This window comes from Penicillium manginii (assembly GCF_028828005.1).
Source record: "Penicillium manginii strain IBT 31320 chromosome Unknown utg000006l:1.0-4164085.0:1.0-4166146.0, whole genome shotgun sequence".
Taxonomy (NCBI): domain Eukaryota; kingdom Fungi; phylum Ascomycota; class Eurotiomycetes; order Eurotiales; family Aspergillaceae; genus Penicillium; species Penicillium manginii.
In genome coordinates this window covers 2,277,481-2,297,891 of record NW_026643107.1, presented here as the reverse complement: position 1 = coordinate 2,297,891, position 20,411 = coordinate 2,277,481, and the positions used below count along the sequence as shown (strand labels likewise).

At 49.2% G+C, this 20,411-nt stretch overlaps 7 protein-coding genes across 7 annotated transcripts; 2 read left to right on the top strand and 5 right to left on the bottom strand.

Annotated features, from left to right (window-relative positions):
- Window positions 1–25: 25 nt before the first annotated feature.
- On the bottom strand, window positions 26–1,461 carry N7533_009222 (uncharacterized protein; the record flags this gene model as incomplete). Its single annotated transcript, XM_057105872.1, has 3 exons — window positions 26–739; window positions 828–1,110; window positions 1,208–1,461. 3 exons carry the CDS (start codon window positions 1,459–1,461, stop codon window positions 26–28), a joined length of 1,251 nt encoding a protein of 416 aa, XP_056957321.1.
- A 675-nt stretch (window positions 1,462–2,136) lies between these two features.
- On the bottom strand, window positions 2,137–2,549 carry N7533_009221 (uncharacterized protein; the record flags this gene model as incomplete). The annotated part of the gene is made up of 2 exons (XM_057105871.1): window positions 2,137–2,252; window positions 2,309–2,549. 2 exons carry the CDS (start codon window positions 2,547–2,549, stop codon window positions 2,137–2,139), a joined length of 357 nt encoding a protein of 118 aa, XP_056957320.1.
- Window positions 2,550–3,797: 1,248 nt separating this feature from the next.
- On the bottom strand, window positions 3,798–6,631 carry N7533_009220 (uncharacterized protein; the record flags this gene model as incomplete). Its single annotated transcript, XM_057105870.1, has 6 exons — window positions 3,798–4,669; window positions 5,441–5,664; window positions 5,733–5,859; window positions 5,989–6,202; window positions 6,265–6,369; window positions 6,437–6,631. 6 exons carry the CDS (start codon window positions 6,629–6,631, stop codon window positions 3,798–3,800), a joined length of 1,737 nt encoding a protein of 578 aa, XP_056957319.1.
- A 961-nt stretch (window positions 6,632–7,592) lies between these two features.
- On the top strand, window positions 7,593–8,687 carry N7533_009219 (transposase; the record flags this gene model as incomplete). The annotated part of the gene is made up of 1 exon (XM_057105869.1): window positions 7,593–8,687. One exon carries the CDS (start codon window positions 7,593–7,595, stop codon window positions 8,685–8,687), a length of 1,095 nt encoding a protein of 364 aa, XP_056957318.1.
- A 417-nt stretch (window positions 8,688–9,104) lies between these two features.
- On the bottom strand, window positions 9,105–10,941 carry N7533_009218 (Amino acid/polyamine transporter I; the record flags this gene model as incomplete). The annotated part of the gene is made up of 8 exons (XM_057105868.1): window positions 9,105–9,141; window positions 9,201–9,526; window positions 9,579–9,904; window positions 9,959–10,360; window positions 10,414–10,496; window positions 10,545–10,658; window positions 10,708–10,778; window positions 10,831–10,941. The coding sequence occupies 8 exons, from the start codon at window positions 10,939–10,941 to the stop codon at window positions 9,105–9,107; spliced, it is 1,470 nt and encodes a 489-aa protein (XP_056957317.1).
- A 525-nt stretch (window positions 10,942–11,466) lies between these two features.
- On the top strand, window positions 11,467–13,025 carry N7533_009217 (cytochrome P450; the record flags this gene model as incomplete). Its single annotated transcript, XM_057105867.1, has 2 exons — window positions 11,467–12,835; window positions 12,883–13,025. The coding sequence occupies 2 exons, from the start codon at window positions 11,467–11,469 to the stop codon at window positions 13,023–13,025; spliced, it is 1,512 nt and encodes a 503-aa protein (XP_056957316.1).
- A 3,387-nt stretch (window positions 13,026–16,412) lies between these two features.
- On the bottom strand, window positions 16,413–17,665 carry N7533_009216 (uncharacterized protein; the record flags this gene model as incomplete). Its single annotated transcript, XM_057105866.1, has 4 exons — window positions 16,413–16,529; window positions 16,598–17,132; window positions 17,190–17,323; window positions 17,384–17,665. 4 exons carry the CDS (start codon window positions 17,663–17,665, stop codon window positions 16,413–16,415), a joined length of 1,068 nt encoding a protein of 355 aa, XP_056957315.1.
- Window positions 17,666–20,411: the final 2,746 nt, after the last annotated feature.

Below are 20,411 nucleotides of genomic sequence, written 5' to 3'. Positions count from 1 at the left end.
GCAGAAAGTATGCCGCGAAGCTATCTCAACCCCGAATAGACTCGCTCTTGGCCGGAATGACCCTCGAGCACCATCCACACCACGCCCGATGCGAGCCGCCCTCCTCTCGAACAAGATATGTGCCCGTTTCCCGCTCATCTTCATACTCAACCACGCATGCACCGACCATGACTCGCTTCTTCGCTTTATGCTTCACAACACCGCCGAGTCCGATCACCTCTTGCCGGAAATACCCCGGTTCCTCGCCATCGTGGCTATCTGTCGACAGCAATTCGGAGTGATGTGAGGAGTGAGCGGGAGAGCTGCGGCCCGTACTGCTAGTATCACTAGAGCTATCGTCCACTTCACAGTCAACCTCAAGCTCTATTTCCTTTGCCGCAAGGCATGTGTCGCCGCGTCCACATTTTACCCCTTGGCTGCCTTCGCCGATGCCTGTTCCCAGTCCGCCACCAAGGTATGTGCTGTATCGGGTACGCCATGCCCAGACTCGTCGGTAGGTGATGTCGTTGCTGCGTAGTGTTTGGCCGCACTGGATACAAAGCCAGACGATATCGTCGCAATTGCAAACATTGTTCGCCAGCGTGTTCGGTATTGAGTCTTCCTCGAGTGATTCTGTTACGGTCGGGTTCGGAGGCGTATTATAGAGATGGTGGGAGAGCGGCGCCGTGCCACAGGTCCGACAGAGCCGGCGGATTCGGCCCTTTAAGGCTGTTTGGGAAGGAGGTTTGATCGTGCAGTTCTAAGATATGATCAGCGTGGGCACATCCCTGCAGCGGGTGGCTTCAAACATACCCTGCATACGATCTTGGTGCAGCGTCGACAGTCACCGACCATGTCGCGCGCACATCTGCCGCTTTTCCACGCGTCATGCGTCCGGCTTCGCCATTTCCCTGGCTTAACAGCCTGAGCACTGACTTGACGCTGTTTGGGAGGACGGCCCCGCCGTCCAGCATATCCGAGACGGTCTCGATATACTCATTTTCGCACCGCAGCGTCTCGCGGATGAGTTGGTGCCGGAATGGCTCTAGATTCACGAGAAACTGGCGACATGTTCGCGAGAGGGCGTGTAGGGTATTCAAATCGACGGCGCGGGCAATTTCCTTGACAATTCTGGTGGAGGCGCCAGCGAAGTCGTGTTAGTCCTTGGCTCGCGTGTGGGGAAAAGTGGACGCGGTGAAGATTGGGGGGGGAGGTCCGATCCACATACGGGTAGCAACTTAACGCCGCGGAAAAGGCATTGCAGTTGGGGGTTTTTGATGTCGGAGTCTGTTTAGGATGAACTGTCGTAGTGGGCGCGTCTTGAAGCGTGATTTGAGCTCTGAGGGAGGAAGTAGAGGTGGAGGAAGGGAGCAGTTCGTCGGCTTCGCTGGCCGCGACGGGGGCGACTCTCAGTTTCTCCGGGGCAAGTAATGAACCAGGATGCCGGAAGGCATCTTGATCGAGGTCGACAAATACCACCATGCTGCTGCCACTGTTACTGTTGCCATCGGAGGCCTCGAAGGATCAGCTCATCAGATAAGATGGGAGATCCCCTGGGGCCTTTTATAGCGTGGGGCGGGGTTGGTGAAAGTGTGGTTCTGCTGGGTCTCTGGCGCGGTAGCCGGGATCCGAGTGGGATGATGCTCGTGTGAGGGATTTTGATGCTCCGTTCGGTGAAGGCGCAGTGCAGGAGAATAATTGGCGCAATATAATCGAATTCGTGTGACGCGGGGTGGACGCGGGGGTCAAAGAGGGGAAGAAGTGCAGAAACAGTCTAGATCACATTTGAGTATAGCTCTAGCTATACCACCTAGGTACCTAGGTATAAGGCCCGGCTATTAGCGGATGTTCTTAGTACTAGTACTGCTAGTGCTATTAATGCACAGGACTTTTGTCGATTTTCTCTTTTTGAGGGGTATTTTGAAGGGATTCACGACGATCTCGACCCACCCAGCACTTCGACTTGCTTCAAGTTGCTGCAGATTTTCAGTAATAAATATTAATCCATTCAATACTATACTATACTAGGAAGTCCTTGTCTATTATTCAATCACACCCCAATTAAAATGCCAATATTATGTCCACGCTTGTATCGTCATGCTATGTCCGAACTTGAATCAATCAAATCATCTCAAGTTCCAAGAAAGGATGGATGCTCTAGAGGTGATCGCAGTGAACCTTGTAGCTTCGATAGACCTTGTCGCCAGATAGACAACTCTTAACAGGAACGTCATGTGCGTCCAAGTGGCAAGTGACGTCGCTATAAACACGCACTGATCATACCGGTCAGTTCTTAAACCATTGTACATCAGGTTGATGGACTACTTACGGCTGCAGTTGTTGATCGCGTATTCAAAGCTCACAGATCTGTAAGGGGTGTCGCCGGGGAACACATTGCACTTGTTGACATAGTCGCCATAGACACCGAGCTCGCCTTCGTTCTGTGCCGAACAGCCAGGCTCTCCGAAGAGACGGAGCTGGGCATATCGAGTGTCGGCGGGAGGAGCTGGCATAGCGGATGCGCCCATAGCAAGGGCAATGGCGGTAACGAGAATAGTGGTGAACTGCATTGTGGCTTTGGATTCTATGTGGTAGAAATCGAGACTGGTTCTTGAAGAAGGCTGGTGATGTTGATGAATCTTGTTGATGATCCGATAGAAGTTTGCGGATCTGCCCTTTTTTAAATACCACATTCCTGTGGCTTGGCAACGTTGAACATCGTTTTTGTCAGAAGGTATGAGTGTCAATCCGCTCTATTCTTGGAAGACCTGGTCAGGTTCGACAAAGCTAGTTCTTCCCATAATCTGACGAAAAAGTGTACACACTGGGGGGGCGAAAAGCATGTCTCACCTACCTCGCCCGCTTCTACGCGTGTCGTCTCATAAGGCTGTGTACATGTGCCATGTGTGGATCTGTAGCTTGTAGAAATGTGTCTCTCCGTGAATGATTTCTACTGGCATTTTATTTCTTGGCTCAACAAACAAGCAAGCTTCGAGAATATCGACTTCTTGCAACTCTCGGTAGTATTTTATGCTATATCGTAGTTGTTACTAGTAGTGCTTTAACACAGCACTGAACATTCACGTTCTGCCCCGCGATTTGAGTCGGTCAGCGATCTATTTACATCTCAGTTTGCTATTCGTCCAAGCTATGCAATATGACATCATTCCACAGGGAGTAGTATCGAGATACGGCATGGAAATCGAACTGCTTTCCCAGCTAGGTCAAAGAATCTACGAAGGCTTATTTTTTTTTGAGACAATGATTCACAGTGCTATCAAAATTATTCGAAAATGATACTTTTTACTAAATAAATACAAGCAAGGCAACCAGCATGGCTGAAGGAAATACAGATCCCGGGGTCAGCTGAGGGTGGCCTGTTGCATCAAAGCTTCATGGGCAGCAGTGCCTCGAATAGTCATGGTCAAATTCCGAGATCCTCTACTTTCAACACGTATGATATGTGTCATTTCATTTACAACTAAACGATGATTCAGAGTGAGCCGGTTAAACCGAGTGATCTCCGTTTGCGTTGTGCGGGGTCGGGATCCCCGATCTACCAGAAGGCCCGAGCTTTACAGTACACGAGACAGTGTACCCTACCTTGCTTGTCCTCCCGAAAATCTTAGAGTTTACAATTTCGAGAAGCTTACTGGAATAAAATTCAATTCAGCAACTATGTCTTGCGGATGGCTGTACGACTATCACACATGGTAACATCCAGTAAAAGCCACCCCGACTAGGGCCTAGTCTGGTCTCCCCAGCTACCATGTATGCCGCATTGGATATGCCGTTTGTTTGTTTTCGCTTTAATGAGACTATATCTCATGATTTTCGAATTGGAATTTCACCTGCTTCATCGGTTCTTCGCCCCTGAAAGCCCTCCATTTATTACTCGATCGTATCAAATATTCCGATCCCTTCATTATCCAGGACCACTTTCTCAAGAATCCTGGTGTGATCTCCCAATTATTCTCGTCGGATGGATCTCCCCAAATAATAAATCCTGCTCGAGATGAAGTCATCTCATCTTCGTCCTCCTCAATATTTTCGAGACTGAGAGTAGTATAGCGTTTTGGATCATTTTGAAGGGCCGGGAACACGTCGCTTGAAGAAAGAGGTTCAAGGTCAGGTACATTTCCAAGTATATCAAGTAGAAGCGCGATATGATCGTAATGACTTTGCTGTTGAATTAAGACATCTCGCATTTGTCGGAATGGAATAAGGTCGATCCAAGGGGCGTGGATTATGCCTGCCTGTAGTTCTGTCAAGGCAAGCGAGCTCGGTGTCTCCGCTCTCGAAATGATTTGGAAAACGCCCGGGAAAGCCGTGTCAAAGGACACCGGGTCATGCCCCGGCAATAGAGAGTCGACCGATCGGGATAAAGTTAGCTTATTGTCGTAAAGGCCTCGGTATACATTAAACTGGACGAGGCTGAGCAGAAAGTCTGCTTGTGGAGAAGGGGTCATCTGAGGTTGGTAAGCAGGTGTAGATGCTATGCCGGTCCAGTCTGACTTTTGACGGTGTTTTATAGTGTGAGTCGACAGGCGATGATTGGCGAAATTTCTTTTTTGGTATGGAATAGGTGGCTTTTGTTCAGGATTATCTTCAGGGTGTACGAGGCGCCAACGGCCAATCTGATAAGGGACCTGCTTGACTTTCTCTTTTTTCTGCGCGGCGAGTCGTTCTCCTGTGGGATAGTACTAGTTAGCTATCAAAGCACTGCGCAGTATTATGAGTCAATTCTGACGTGCTTACTATGAGCTCTCTGGTTAAGCTTGTTCTGAAATTTCCTGCGGAGCTTTATTTCGTGTTCGTCGACTGCACTCTTTGGTGGCCTCCTTTCAGTAACTACGAGTGCGCTCATTCTGGATAAATCGATTATACGTCGTGGCTGCGATAACAGGAAGAAATGACTGGCGCAAAACAAAAGCTTGTCAGTCAAAGCGCGGTTTGTTTAAAATATAAGGGAGAGGCGTTTTGGGGGCCGAGGGCAGTGCAGCAGTTCAGTCCCAAAAGGGTAATTCCTGTCAGCGGGCCCCACTTTAATTCACAACCACCCTCCCTCTACTTCTAAACACTGCTTTCTCTCTCTCTCTCTCCTTGACTTGACTTGACTACTGCATGTGGCTCAATCGATGGTTGCTGTGCGAAGGGAATTGTTTATAAGACTTTCAAGTTTCCACTGAAACGGAATACTCTACATCCTTCCGAATAATCATCCTTGTACGTCCATCACTCCCGCTGTGCATACTGCCTCCCTCCCTCGAGTGCTCTGGCCTCGCAGCCTCACTGACAACTGTCTTATTCCCCCTTCCATCGGTCACATCTGGCCTGTCTCTGAATACTCCACTTTCTCGGCGACCGGCTCGCCCCATTACTCTCCCCATCTCGTAGTCCCGCGATCGCCCTGAAGCGTAGGGGTCCATATTCCCCTGTCTCCCGGATCCATACCTGTAACCGTAGCCGCCGCTACTACTGCCGAGGTTGGAGTCGCCAGCTGTGCCATAATTGGTTGTGAGAGCGCTCATGAAGGGGCGCAGGCAAAAGGCTGTGCATGCTATAAGCGAATAGTTGAGCTGTAGCTGGGTGAAGACCGTGTGGCTGATTGCGGTGAGAGTAGGGTTTTCGGTAGTTGTGTATTCCCTGAGAGCGGAGAGACGCAGAGAGGAGAATATCATTAACCTAGTAGCAGTAAGATCTGTGTTAGTTGTCGTATATCATGGTACTTATGAATCAGAAGGGTGACACACGGTAGTCTAGCGGCAAAAGATGCTACAATCACGATTTTATGTGAAAAATGCATCTGCAAACCCCAGATCAGAGCAATGCAGAAGGTAAATAGTAAAATTTCGATCGAGATGTCGAGCGCGGCAATCGCTTGCCAGCGGACGAATTTGTAATTGTCAGTCTACCCCTAGGGCTTTCGCTCGTTTGGTTCACGACTTTTGCTCAAAAGTGGATGGCACTTCTGCAGCTTTAAGAATTGTATACATACTAGATCCTGACATTGTACGCCAGGTATAGCCCATGGCTTATTTCCCTCGCAGTCGACCGAGATAACCAGCACGGAAATGATAGCCCCAACTATGCTCAGTCCGAATGTCGCCCACAGAAAACTCTTGTGGCGCTGTCGCGGGGTCAACCGCAGGTAGATGGCGATTACGCAGCATTTTGAGAGATAAATAGTTAATAAATAGAGTATGTCGGCAGCAACGAGGGACTATGCCCGTCAGTATCTTCCTTATATCGGATTTGATGAATCATTAGGTAATGAATAAGTACATTTTGTATATGATTGACGGACTTTTCGGCCACCAGCGAAATATCTGTCCCGAATCCGATACTCGAGGAGTGGAAGATAATGATCGATTCAGCGACAGCAGTGATCTATTATGATATCATGTTAGGCTCGTTTTAAAGTAATTCGATCTATCCATGGATTTCAATTACGTACCGTCGCCCCGAGCAAGATGATATCGTCTGATCCCCATGGCGGACTAAGAAACTTTCGCACATACACTCGGATCAACAGGCTCACCAGTGATATCAGCAAGCAGATAGCGGCAGTAATGATTATAATTCCAGCATGATGCTTGTCGTCTATTGTCTCGAAAGGCGGCGACTGGCCCGGAGGCACTTTGATGGCCATTGCGGTACGGCTCCCAAATTGTGGTTTGCCCAGGTGTGATGCAGAACTTGAAGTACCAGGGAGAAAATGGTTGGAACAAAGATAGAAGACTCGGAGAGGGCTCGGAATAATCGGCCATCATGACGATGGCGCTTCCATGGATAGTAGCGGCTAGGCAGCTCGGAGAATCCAAACAAAGGAGTCTAACATGGATCCAACGCAATGTGATATATTAAGTTTTTTGGGCTGTGAAATCAGCTAGGGCAATCCTTCTGTTGGGAACTAGCCACGGACCGGCTCATGCACACAAGGCGTCGTGACCGAAGCTCGAAAATCTCAGATACCTGGTACCTGCTCCAAGCCAATATCCCTAAGCCAATATCCCTACTCAGCATGGCGGCCAACGCATGATACATAGAAATTGACAGCGGACAGATCGAAAACGACAAGGCTCCGTCCTTTATGGCAAATATCCAATCAGGAAAAAGAAAGACGAAAGGAATGAACTTCACGTACGTTGGTACACGACAGGGTGGAGTTCGCAATTTGGGAGCGCGCTAGCTAAGAGATAGAGTTGGCGAAATATGGAGTCGGGCTGTATACTACATAGGGGGCGCCAGCCTTTCCCTACGCCAACCGCAGCGGGAGGGAAATGGGGCCGCATGGGGCCCACTTCCGTTTGAAGTTCATTCGCCACCATATGGAATAAAAGGGAGGAAAAGATAGTTCAGTCAAAAACATGGTCGAGAAATTTTGAGTATTTCAAACTGTTCAATTGACCCTTCCTTTTATTCGATGTAACTCCTAGATGCCAAGTCGGGAAGACTCGGTGCGAAGCGATGTCTAGGTCATGTTTACTACCTTGTTTCAGTCCCATTATACAAAGGCGGTCCAAAAGTCTGAAGACACCGCGCTATTTTTTTAGCGCGATTTTCGCGTCACCCCCCACCCATCTTCTTCAACTACCCCCTACACCACCAATATGCGTCGGTTTGGCACTGAAATAAGTGGCAATCGAAGACCAGGGGGTGAGCTTTCATCTGAGGCCCGCGCAGCTATTATATACGCTCATGAATGTGGTGTATCGCCTACTAAAATGGCTGCTGAGTTCAACGTCGCACGCTCAACAATATACTCTACAATCAAACGATTCCGAGAGCACCAAACGCTCAAATCACTGCCTCGTTCAGGTGCCCCTAAAGTCTATAGGTATTCAACTATCAAATATACCTGTTTACTTGCACGCCGTGAGCCTTGGCTAAGCCTTAGTGAGCTGAGCGCCCGTATACCCAGTCATCCATCTCGATCAACAATCAAGCGATTCCTACGTTCAAAATTCCTCCAGCGCTATCGAGCAAGACGTTGTATCCCAATTTCGAGGGAGAACGCCCGCAAACGAGTCCAATTTTGCCGAAATTGGAGGACCGAACGCTACAATTCCCAACTACAAAGCTTCATATTTTCCGACGAATGCAGCGTTCAACGTATCCCTAATTTAAACGGCCAATATATTACCCGGCTTAGAGGAGAAGCTTACCGGCAGGGAATGGTACAAGTTAAGGTTCATGTGAAGGATATTTGTCAAATGGTTTGGGCTGGAATATGGCTTGGAGGGCGTACAAAACTTGTTATTATGGAGCGTGACTTTTCAGAAGGACAGCGAGGTCACGGAGGTGGTTATACAACAAAATCCTACCTAAAAGCACTTGAAGAAGGATTTATTGAGCACTATGAACCTGGAACTATATTTCAGCAAGATAACGCTAAAATCCACCGCTCCTACGTTGCTCAGCGATGGTTTGAACGTTATGGTATACATGTTATGGAATGGCCGCCACGCTCACCAGATCTTAACCCTATTGAACTCGTGTGGCGTATGCTCAAACGTAAATTATATGAGCTGTATCCTAATCTACTACATTGTGGTACATCTGAGGCAGATTGGAAGCTATTTAGGGAGTGTATATCGGAGGCCTGGGATGTGCTAGATCAAAATAAAATTGATAGTATAATTAGATCGATGCCTCAGCGTGTAAGCGAGACTCGTAAGGCACGTGGCTACTATACTCGGTTTTAGCAATTGAGATTTTATCATATATTTTGTAATTGATTAATCTATATCGTAACTAATTTTGGTGCAATAATATTGCATATTGTATGCAATATATATATTTGAATGTAGAGTGGTCATATGGCAGAATTACCCGATTGGGCGGTGTCTTCAGACTTATGGCCCAAGATGGTACATACAACACTCTGCCAAGCCATTCCTTCCATTTAGCACAGCTCATTAATATCCAATCTAGTACTCAACACTAAAAGCCTGGCTGGTTTTCTCCACTTGATAAATCCACGCGCCACTGGGCCTTCGATGCCCTCTGAATTATAAACGGCCAAATATGATCCATTTTCAATAGGAGAAATCAGTGTTTCTTTGCTTCCCCCAACGCTACAATCATACACGTAAGTACTAGTATCAACTAAATCTCGCGCTTCACCAGCGCGACAGGCGGGATGTAATGGTGTCGTCCCTGTAGCACATAATACACTACTGCAATGATCAAAATCCCCCCCATACATGACTGCACACCAATTCATGCTTTCAGGTTCAACAGTCGAGGTAAGGGGGAAAAAGGCGAAAACGAAAACTGGACAGAGAAAGCACAGCGACCCGATGTTGATGGCCATGCCGAACCGACCGAGCGTCCATCTGTGCGGTGGAAGGGGCTCCCCTCTGATACGTTTGAGAAGTACGCAACCAATCGTGATAATATACGACGACATCATTGCACTGATAGTAAGAGTCACGATGGCGAGCAGCGCGGCTGAAGAGCCGATATTAATGAGCGACAAAAGGATCGTCACTACCAATGAGACCATCACAGCGTTCAAGGGGATATTCCAACCGGGGTTAACCTTATTCTGTCAGTGAGTTCAACTCTGAAAAGGATAGATTGAAAAGACGTACATATCCAAAGAAGTCAGAGAAAGGAAGGCCGCGATCACGCGCGAAAGACCACAACTGGCGCGATGCCGTTGCTACTTCTGTGATCGTGCTCGCCGTCAAGGTGAGTACCAAAATGGCAGTCATGGTGTTCGTGCCCGGAAGACTCTCTGTCGCGTTATAGAACACCTGCATAAACGGGTACCGTGTTGGAGTGGCCAGGATGTCGTCAACGTCGCCCAGGGTAAAGCAGACCGTCACCAATACCAGGAATCCACAGGCGGCATTGGTGCAGACTGAGGTTATCATCGCCTTTGGTAGGGTCTCAGACGCATCTTTGATCTCCTCCGCTACATCGTCACATTATCAGCAGAAGTCGTGAAAATCATGGGGAAGATACGCACACATATGCACTGCGCAATCGTATCCAATCAGCGCAGTGATGGTAGTTGAGAATCCGACAAGCGTGGCAGTCCCCGCGCTGTTCCAGGACCCTCCATTGTTAAAATCAGTAAACACCTGCTTCGCGCTGCGTCGAGGACCAAGTACCCAAAGGGGAATCACGATAGCAAACAGACCGCACACATGGAGAATCAGAATCAGCACTTCCACGAAGGGCAGTCGCTTGGCCAAAAAGGTGTTGAAAATAATCGAAAACAGCGTGATGGCGATCACCAGCAAGGTACCATGCCACGCTTCCATGCCATATTCTGGATTGTTCAACACTATCAAACCTTGAATAATCGTTCCAGCCAAATAGGCGATCGACACAATGGCACATTGCCAGCCCATGGCGCACAGCCAACCTAAATTGTCAATTTGATTCGGCGAATAGAGTTAGAAAACCATGAGAGCATACCAGTTATGTAGCTGAGGAATTTTTGACAGCTAGGAGGGGCAAACTCCGATACCCAATGGTATTGTCCACCAGAAGTAGGGGCCCTGTAGAATTAGAAGGGATACAAAGCCTCAATGGCCAGGCAGACTCACATGGATGCCATTTCGGCCAAACTCAAGAATACAAGAAGAAACCCAGCAGCGACAATGAGGAACCCCCAAATCAGCCCGGCAGTACCTCCGTCTGTCAAGCCTTGTTGCAGTAGACTACACGATGCTCAGTCTTCGAATTCAATTATAGGAACGGATGGCATACGTCAAAACAACCTCCCACGTAGCGATCAATGTGCAGCCAAATCCAACAATGGAGATGAATCGGAAGTTACGCTGCAGGGTCAGTTCATGTGTATTGGCCGCAATGATAGAATCTTGAACATACCCGCAGAACCTGATCTCTCCCCAGGGCACTCATATCGGCTTGGTCGGCCTGGGTACCGCGCCATTTAGGGGCGACATGGCCATTGGACGGGGCTTCCTCGGCCATAGTCATGGCGACCGTTGAAGGGTTTTTGATCCAGGGCATAATGGAGCAGAGATGGCGAAGATAATGAAGGATTATCAGAGAAAAAGCAGGGGGTTGACGGAAGGTCGCTTCGGGTGACTATAAAAGAAGGGTGGCATTAAGTTTTGCAGAATCCTACGCCCCTCATACTAGAATCCACTCCACGCGTCTGGCCGGCAGTGAAGCAATTCGCGCGGCACAGAACTTGCGTTTCAGACAGCTGAGGTCAGTGGAAATTTGTAGTTGGACTAAAATTTGTAGTTGGACTAGAGCATGGTTGCAGCATATCCCGCTGTTTAGTTTGAGCTAGACGGTTAGGGCCTTGTGTTGATTGCGGCCCCACCGGCGCGGTTTTATTGCCACGCCAGGAATTGCTTTGCTTTGGTGGGTACTCGAGGCGACTCCTTGCATGGGAAAAACATGACATCGATTGTGACTGAGCATCAATTGAAATGACTGCCGTCTGATTGGCATCTTGATTTTCCTCCTCTTCACCCCTCCCCACGCAATACCATGATCCCCTTCATCCTCGCCCTGTTCCTCCTCGCCTCCTACCTCATCTATCACCATGTTATATACCCTTATTTTCTCTCCCCGCTGTCTTCAATCCCAAATGCTCACTTCACATCCCCCTTATCCAGTCGCTGGATTGACCATAAGCGCAGAACATGCAAAGAAGTCCTCGCCATTTATGCTCTGCATCAAAAGTACGGCCCCATCGTCCGGCTCGGCCCAGAGGAACTGAGTGTCAATTCCATTCACGGTCTGAAAATCATATACACGGGTGCTTTTGAAAAGCACGATTTCTATAACGATGCCTTTGTCAACTTTCACGTTGCAAATATGGTCGGAATGGTGCATAATTCGCCGCATGCGCACCAGAAGCGCATGCTGAGCAAGACCTTCTCCAAGTCGTTCCTCCAGGAATCTAGTGATCTTCAAACGATATCAAAGTTTCTTCTAAGGGATCGGTTGATGCCTATTCTTAAGAAAGCGGGGGATGATAGAGAAGTGCTGAATGTCCTACCGATGTTCCAAGCCCTTGGGATGGACTTCATCTCCTCATTCCTGTTTGGATCGAGGCAAGGGACGAGGTATCTGTTCAATATTACCGAGTGGATGGTTTGGTTGGAGGAGTATGAGAAATTCAAGTTTCTCAGTCGGGATGACCGGTATATGGGGTTTATTGAGCAGTGGTGCATGGGACTCTGCGAGAGGACGGAGGCGTCTAAAAATGAGAATGAGGAGGCCCTCAGCGATGAAGAGAAGCTGCTGCCATCCACAAATCCAGTCATCTATGACCAGTTGCAGCAGAGCCTCATTTTTCAAAAGGAACACGATCCACGTCCGCTGAATCTAGCAGTTGCGTCCGAATTGCTGGACCATTTAGTTGCAGGCCACGAAACGACCGGTATCACATTCACATACATGATGTGGGAGCTATCAAAGCAGCCAGAGCTTCAAACAAAATTGCGAAAGGAATTGATGACCATATCTCCGTCCCTACGGTACTCAGACTTGAACAAAGACGGAGAGAATGTCCTTCCTTCTCCTTCCGCCATCGACGCCCTCCCCCTGCTTGACGCTATGGTTCGCGAGACCCTCCGTCTGCATGCCCCTGCACCAGCGCAACTCCCCCGCGTCACTCCAACCATAGAGAAGGGCACTTCTATACATGGGTACGATAATATCCCGAGCGGCGTAAGAGTTAGTTCAAGCGCCTTCTCCCTCCACCGAATCGACGAGGTCTACCCGCAACCTGAGGAATGGTTACCAGAGCGATGGCTCCATGCAGGCGAAAATATCCATGATATGAGGCGGCTTTTCTTTGCTTTCGGAAGCGGTGGGCGTATGTGCCTAGGAAGTAATTTCGCAATGCAAGGTGCGTTTCTCAACTACGGATCTACGAGGCTGAGACTAATGATGCAGAAATCAAATTGGTTATGGCGGCTGTATATTCAAATTTTACGACAACTACTATCGACGATGAAGGGATCGATCAGGTATACGAATTTATTGCGCTGCCACGCTCAAGGAAGCTTATGTTGAAATTTACGCCAGTCGACCATTAATGCGATGCGGACACTCAATATAGGATGAAAATTATGGAGTGATGAAGGGCAGTCATTGATGTCTCTTAGGCCTTTTAGAACCAGACCAAAATTTCATTCGTCCTGAAAGCAGGATATCCTCCCCTGAACAGCTCGTATGAAGTCAGTCTACTTTTTTGGAACTTTTCCCTCAAGGGCAACGTTAATCGCTGAACCAAGACGAAATGGGAAATCTACTTTCCGTCGATATCAAAACTCTAGCCCAGCCCTACCACGCTTAGAACCATTGTTTGTACAATTGCGGCCTAGATCCGTAACATTCTTAATTGAGCTCCGGGATATTATCAGCGACCAATGTCATGTCGATCTACTGTGTTTTAGTGATTTTCAATTATTTTCTGGCAAAATAAGAATGAAGAATGGATGAGTACTCATTCTTAGAATCTACATTTGATTCTGTATCATAACTCTAAGCCGTGGTGCTTATTGAATTTATAAAGCACTCTTTGCTCTTCCTATCCGTCTATTCCACTGCCTTGTTTTTGTGTAAAACTACTAGTACCGCTGTGATGAAAAAACTCCCCAACAAGTGTATACTAGTAATATAGAGTTCCATAGTCCGGCTCTATCTTGTGGGCGTTTACTCTAGGTCGAACAAGAGATTTAACGCAGTGCCAACTGAGAAAGGAAACGAGAAAATGAAAGCTCAAGGGATAAAAAGACTTGGGAACGTAAACCGGTGGCTGAAGGAGATAGTTATAGCTTCAATTCATTCCTTGGGTCCTATTAACGCCGAGCAAAGCAGTACGTACTGGGGTATTCCGCTAGGTTAGAGTTAGGGCTTGGAGGGAGTATAGAACAGCCCAATGAATGGAAGCTAATTAGGCCATCAAAACATAATTCACTAAGCCCAGACTGAGAATTACTCTTCTAGACTCTATCCTCATAAGAGTGGCGACAGCTTAGATACAAGCAAAGCCCCACCTAGCAGCGCGGAAGTGCGGTCCATCTGTACGTCTACGGAGTTTACTCCATAACAACTCCATACACCTACCTACCTAAGGCGGGCAAGTTCTCACTTCTCGAAATCTCCACTTCACCCTCTCCACCAACCACGCTTACAAAAGAAAAACCTGGGAATGAAGGCTAAAATCCTGCTCGGCAGCCGTCGCAACAACTTCGGAATTATCCAGACTTACCTCTCCTTTCATCTCATCCACACGGACCTCGCCCAAGAGCCTCGTGACAACGGAGATACCTCCTTCCTCCCCCCCCTGATCGACACGCCCCGAACCCGCCTCCACTCGCCTACATCCCAGCAAGTGCCATCGTATCACAGACGCGAATAACCGATCCTTTGGCGAGATCTGCCACACACCCCTGTCTGCTACGGTCCCTGCCCGCCTATCTGCCTGTTCTTGCTGCCTGCGGCATGTAAGCCCAGCTCAGCAACATTAACGAGCAGCCTATGAGACACCCCCTCGAAAAAAATAAAAGCGGAATAGTTCCACGTTTAAAAATCCCCAAAGGAGCGCACACCCCGATGCAAGATGAACGAAGCTAGGAGGGAGGCGCGCGAGAGAGAACTAATTAGACTCAGCTAAGAAATGATAAACGAGCCCGCACGATGTATGTGCATACGCTTACCTTACGCGACGCTCCAGTGCAACCGCACGAGTCAACCGTTTCCACGTCAGTTGGAGAAAAGAAGACTAGCGGGGGCCCACGGGAACTGGATTTGGAAGCAGGGAGAGAAGAGGGTTTAGTTTCTCCCTACTCCGTGCCCTCCAACATCTGTCAATCATTTCCGCGGCGGACACATGCCGGCTCCAGATCGACGGGCGCCTGGACAGTGCGTTGTGGGCTGGAATCGAATTATGGCACCCGGGTGCATTGGTCGGGTTCTCCGTGTCCGTGTCGCATCGCAGCTCGCCTATAGCTTGAAAGGGGCATCGCGCGATTGTGGGCGTGGGCCATGGGCCGCGAGGTGGAGTCCGCGCCAGGCAGGAGACAGGAGATAGGGCGGATGAATCGGGGTTTGAGTTCGCGTATGAGAAAGCAGGTCGAGCAAGTACTAAGGTGGTCTGGGAGGATTAGGGTACCAGGGCCACGGAGAGGCAATTTCAATTAATCTATTTGGCGGTCGGAAGAGTCGGGGCGAGACCCGTTCAGCAGGGCGGAGATCGACCGATCGCGACCAGATGAACGAGATGTGCAGAGAGCTTTAGCACTTGGACGCGAATGCGAACTCCGGATCGTCGGAAGTTGAGGGGGAGCTCTGCCTTTGATTTGATTTTTTGGCGGATTGAATGTAGTATGGAGAACGAAATAGCCGAGTTGGAATTGCGGTTTTTTTTTGGTCTCCCCTCTGGCTCATTTGCCCCGGTGGTCTAGACGACGACGATCAGTTTGATGGCAAAGTTTGATTGCTCTGGAGATTTTAGCTTAGGGCGTGGTTTAACCTGCCAAGCCCTTTGAAGTCCTTTGAAATCAACTAGAGCTCAAGTAGGAAAATAGAGGATCGGGAATTTGGAATAAGGCGAAGATCGCAGAACCACGGCTCGTTCAAGTTCTACGGAGTAAACGATCCATGGTTGTCTATTTGATAGGGCTTATGCTTATGGATATCATGGTGCTTGGGGTATGCTTCCTAAGGTTGCGGTACTACACAGGGACAAGGCAACCACATTAGAATGGATATTGGTATAAATTAAAAAGATCGCAGTAACATGGTACATAAGGGTAATCGTATCTTAACCCAGGGTATAGAGCAACCAGAAAATCAAAGTGCGTGGATTTCATAATCATTGAATCAACACCAAAGAACACCCGCTAAAGGATCTATTCCCAACAAATTCTTAGTCTAGTTCAATGCATCACAAATAGGAGATACAAAGGAAAAGAGAGGCACAAAGGAAATTATTCTTTTTTGTGTTTTTGTGTTTTTTTTCTTCTTCTTTGGCTTTGGCTTAGGCCTCAATGTGGAGAACTCCTGCCTGAACCGGAGGTTCTCCACCGGAGGCTCCTCGGTCGCGCACCGGTCATCCCCGACCTGCGAATGATGCTTTGACGCCTGTCGGTCGAAGCCGCAGACCGGGGGATCCGGCTTCGGATGCAGCGGGGGAGCGCGGGTTGGGCGTTTTGGCGAATCTCTTTGTTCGCCCTCAACCGAGCCATAGTTTGGCCAGTTGTTAATCCGCCCACGAGGGGAGCGCGGGAAAGGGAGCTCATGGTCATGGTCATGGGCAAGTTTGCCGGTCACGCCTACGCCCGGTGGGGTGCGTGGGTCGCGCTTGGCTGCTCGAGGCGGCCGGGAGGGGAGTGGTCAGAATCGTCATAAGTCGTGAGATGGAGTCGCGCAGTGCATGAGACACGGGTCGCGCTCAATCAGAGACCGAAAGCTGGGCTTCACATCGCCCACTGCTTCCAGCTCATTGGCTGATAATGAGCCAGTGACTGGGGGTCGTCGTAGGAGAGGCAGTCCGCGCTAGACCAGGAAGGAGAGGGGTAGTGGCACTGAACAGGCTGGAAACGGATTATTTAGTAAATGAATGATCACTCTGGAAATTTTTACAAAAGGAGTTCCCACGTACCGGTTGGATGAGGTTCTCCTCGAGAGAAATGGGAACCAAATGCGACGGAGGCATTCCGGTCTCCGGACCGTCCCATCGCAGTGGGGAGGCCATCTGAAGTGGAGACGAAGTCAACTCCTTGAGAAGACCCTTGGGATACTGGTCGATCATCGAAATGGAGGAAATGGAGGAGCTGGAGGTTGTGGGGAGAGAGAATGTCGCGTCAGATAGAGGCGAGGGGCAGGTCTCTGCCGGAGATGAGTAGAAAGGGCTGTCGTCGGAAGTTTCTGGGATATGGTTTTGAAACAGGTTGACAGAAGGACGTTGCTGCAAAGGCAACTCCATGTTGCTCCAGACCATACCGCAGTCACTGGCAAGGTCAGGGTGGACTCCTGGTGCCACAATCGAGCCGATAGACATGGAGTGAGATTGCTGGGGGCTGCCCGCAATCAAAGATCCAGAATCCATAGACATGCAGCGCGGGACAGGCTCGCCCACAGAGGCTGCTTGGGTTTGTGCTGTCCATTGAGCCTGCTCTGTTTGCGAGTCGAATTCACTGTCACTCGGTTAGCGTTCTGCAATAATCCATACATGGAGCTTCTGGGCTACTCACTGTCGCTCCATATGGCGCGCCAGCAAATCTGGCCTGTGGAAAGCCTTTTTGCAGCTGGTATATGTACAAGGGTAGGAGGCTTCGGGGTTGTGGTTCAGTTCATGGCGTCTACGGTGTTCGGCGCGGGTAAAGACCTAGTTGCGATTGGGGTCAGCATATTGCGCCGGCGCATGGGGAATCGAGAGCGTACATACCTTGGTGCATCCGGGATATTCACATGCATGGACGCGCTTTCCCTTCTTTGCCTTGCTGATGCGGTGGGTTGTGGGAGTATAGGTGACAGAGGTGGATACGTCGGCCTGCGGGCTGCGGCACATAGTGTTCTTGCGGCCAACCATGGTGGGGGTTGACGACCGGGTAGGAGATGGTTCTGGCGACGGGGAGCTAGAAGCAATCGGGCTGTTCAGAACAGAGACGAGAGGGTTGGAAGACAATGTCGTGGCTGTTGATGATTGTTCGGAGGGTCCTCGGGCCATTCTGTGAAAGGGAAGGAAAGGCCGTTGGAGGGGAGGAGGGAGAGGGGAGGAAGATATATAGGAATCAAGAGGTATCCAGGGCGAATGTGATGTAACTGTAGGAAGGATGCGGAGAGAAAGGGAAATCCGAAGCTGCAGAAGAGGTGAAGAAGCGGCGGAGGGTGGACTGATATAGAAAGCCCGGGCTGGTTGGTACAGATGGGATCTACTGTTGGATGATTTAACTTCCAGGAAATTAATGGATTAAAAAAGGCAAGGAAATAAATCTGAAAATGGAAATCAAGAAATAAAATGGGTTAAAAAAATAAAATAAAACAAAATAAAACAGAAAAAAGAAAGGGAAAATGAGGAAAAATACGGAGCTAACCTTAGATCGCAGGGAACCACAAGCACGGGCGTGGAGGTGATGATCGCTCTGCGGGATGATCAGACAAGCATGAGCTAACTCGAATTGATCTGGGAAATTATGTTTAGAAATCTAATCATAATTTATTTGATTTTTATTTATTTTAAATTATGACAATAATACCGTTGGTATGTACTGTACGTATTACTCTACCCCCCAAGACTGCGGCTGAGCCGACTGCGGACCCGTGTCAACGGCTCCCCAATGACGATCTGCTGTATGGCGCCAATGGGGAGGCTGTTGGCTCGCTACCGGTTGAGTGGTATTGGGATGTTGGATTGGACTAGCACAAGTACATATCCAAATGTCATTGTTCAATGTTGGCTTCTGTCAGCGTAGTAATTTCTTGGAGGCATCACTGGTATTGTCGAGGGACGAAGATACTCTCGGGAAGTACACTTTTCATACCGTCCTGGTAAGTTCAAGTTCCCATTCCAAATCTCGCGTGGATCCCAGTCCAAGCTCCCACGGAACGTAACGGGTTTGCCCCACGAGTGGAGCAACAGCGATGGTTCGCTGCTTTGGGCAACTCGCGGGATTCCTCCCTGTTCCCCCTAGCCCTAATTAGGCTTGGTGTTGCGAGCTCCTATACGATTGGCTATCGTAGAGGCGGTGTTAGGGTTGGGTGTTGGACAAGATATGTATCTCGGACTAAGACTAGTTACATTAGACTAGGGGAGTAGTGAGGCTGATTCCTGGCTGCATGCTGGAGGAGCATATCCTGCGGGAGGGATTCGAGGTCTATTCCGTCTGCTCATCTAGTTATTCCTGGAGATATTTACTACTGTCAACTTGAATCATCATTCAATGGCAATTTCCAAGGGGGCTTAGGTGAGATCTTCTGGTCCTTTATTAACTATCGGATAATCCGACATACCCTAAAGCTTGGAGAAGGTGGTCCCAGATCCGATGGGATAGAATCTGCCTCGTGGGTCACCAATCCGCCTCAATCACAGTGTGAGTGAGCCCTGCCACCCTGTCATCTTGGCCCTCTTGTTGCCCTGTGCAGTTCACAGTAGCTTGTTTCACCCCGCTGATCCCTTACTCGATATAGCGAATGAACGTCCGGGAGCTTCCTCTGACTGTCATCGTTACACCCCCTTTACAGTTTTATCAGTGGGCTTGATTTTGGCCCCGACGTCACTATAGTTCGAGCTTTCGAACACGATCATCCCATCTCAGAGCCTTTCCCATTGTTCCCGCGATGCGGCACAGCTTTATCTTGTACACAAAAATAGAACATAGAGTCCATTTTGTTGACACTCTCCGCTACACAGCAATTTCTCTTACAATCCTCTAACCCCGATTCTCATGTTAATCGTTCTCCACCCACCCCTCTTGGTTTGCCCCAGACTACCTTACGCCCGACTGCGGATAGATTTTGCCCATTAACCCAGGCATGGCGAGGTACCCCAATATATGTACACATGTATATGTAAAATCTACTGGGTTCACTCGCTCGAGGTTCCTGTACCCCATGCTCGGCATTCATCCGGAGAATACGCCCTCCTCTCCCGCCAGGGGTATCGATCCCGGTGGTGGCAACCCGCAGCCGTGGCGGTCGCCTTAGTAGGCATTCTGAAACAAACAAGGCGAAACTATTCAACGTCGTTCAAGCATTCCAGAAGAAATCCTTCGCATCCACATTGACTGTCCAAAGTAATCTGCACGACGCAGGGGCACGCTTGGGCTGCCAGAATACCAAAATGGATCGAGATATACAGAACGCAGTTGAAGTCCACGAATCACAGATGCGGATAGTCACGCCTGCCAGGTAATGGGTATACCGGACAAATCAGCGAAATTGCAATTCCAGAGTCAGCGCAGGATCAGTATGAATAAGGGACCCGGCGTGGGGACTCTCTGGTCGGCTCCACCCCGTCGCAGTGCAAATGCTTTTTCTCTTTTGGTCTTTCTTGAACTGGCGGGTTCTCCACAAGGCATACTTGGTGCCGTGCGGGAGTGGAATCGCGCAAATGCAAATTCCAATCGCAACTCATCTTCATGAGTATAAAATTAGATAAAATTAGTATAGGGGGCTGGATGATCCCGCCCCCCCTTGACCCCTCCGGCGTGACCCCTTCTTGCCGTGTGCTTTCGCGTGGGGATTTGCCCCGGTCTGCCAAGGAAGACTAGTCCGCATGCGGCGTAGGGCAGAATGACTCGTGCTTTGCTCGTGCTTACTAGCCTAGTTGGGTTAAGCGTCGTGAACAAAAGTGCCCATAAGTGGCTCAAAGGTACGAAGTACCTGGTCATGGCGCCCCGACCAGGCCCCCCTAAAAGGTTAGTCTTGCGATTAACTGAGTGGATACCTCAGGTGGCTAAGGTTCCAAATACTCG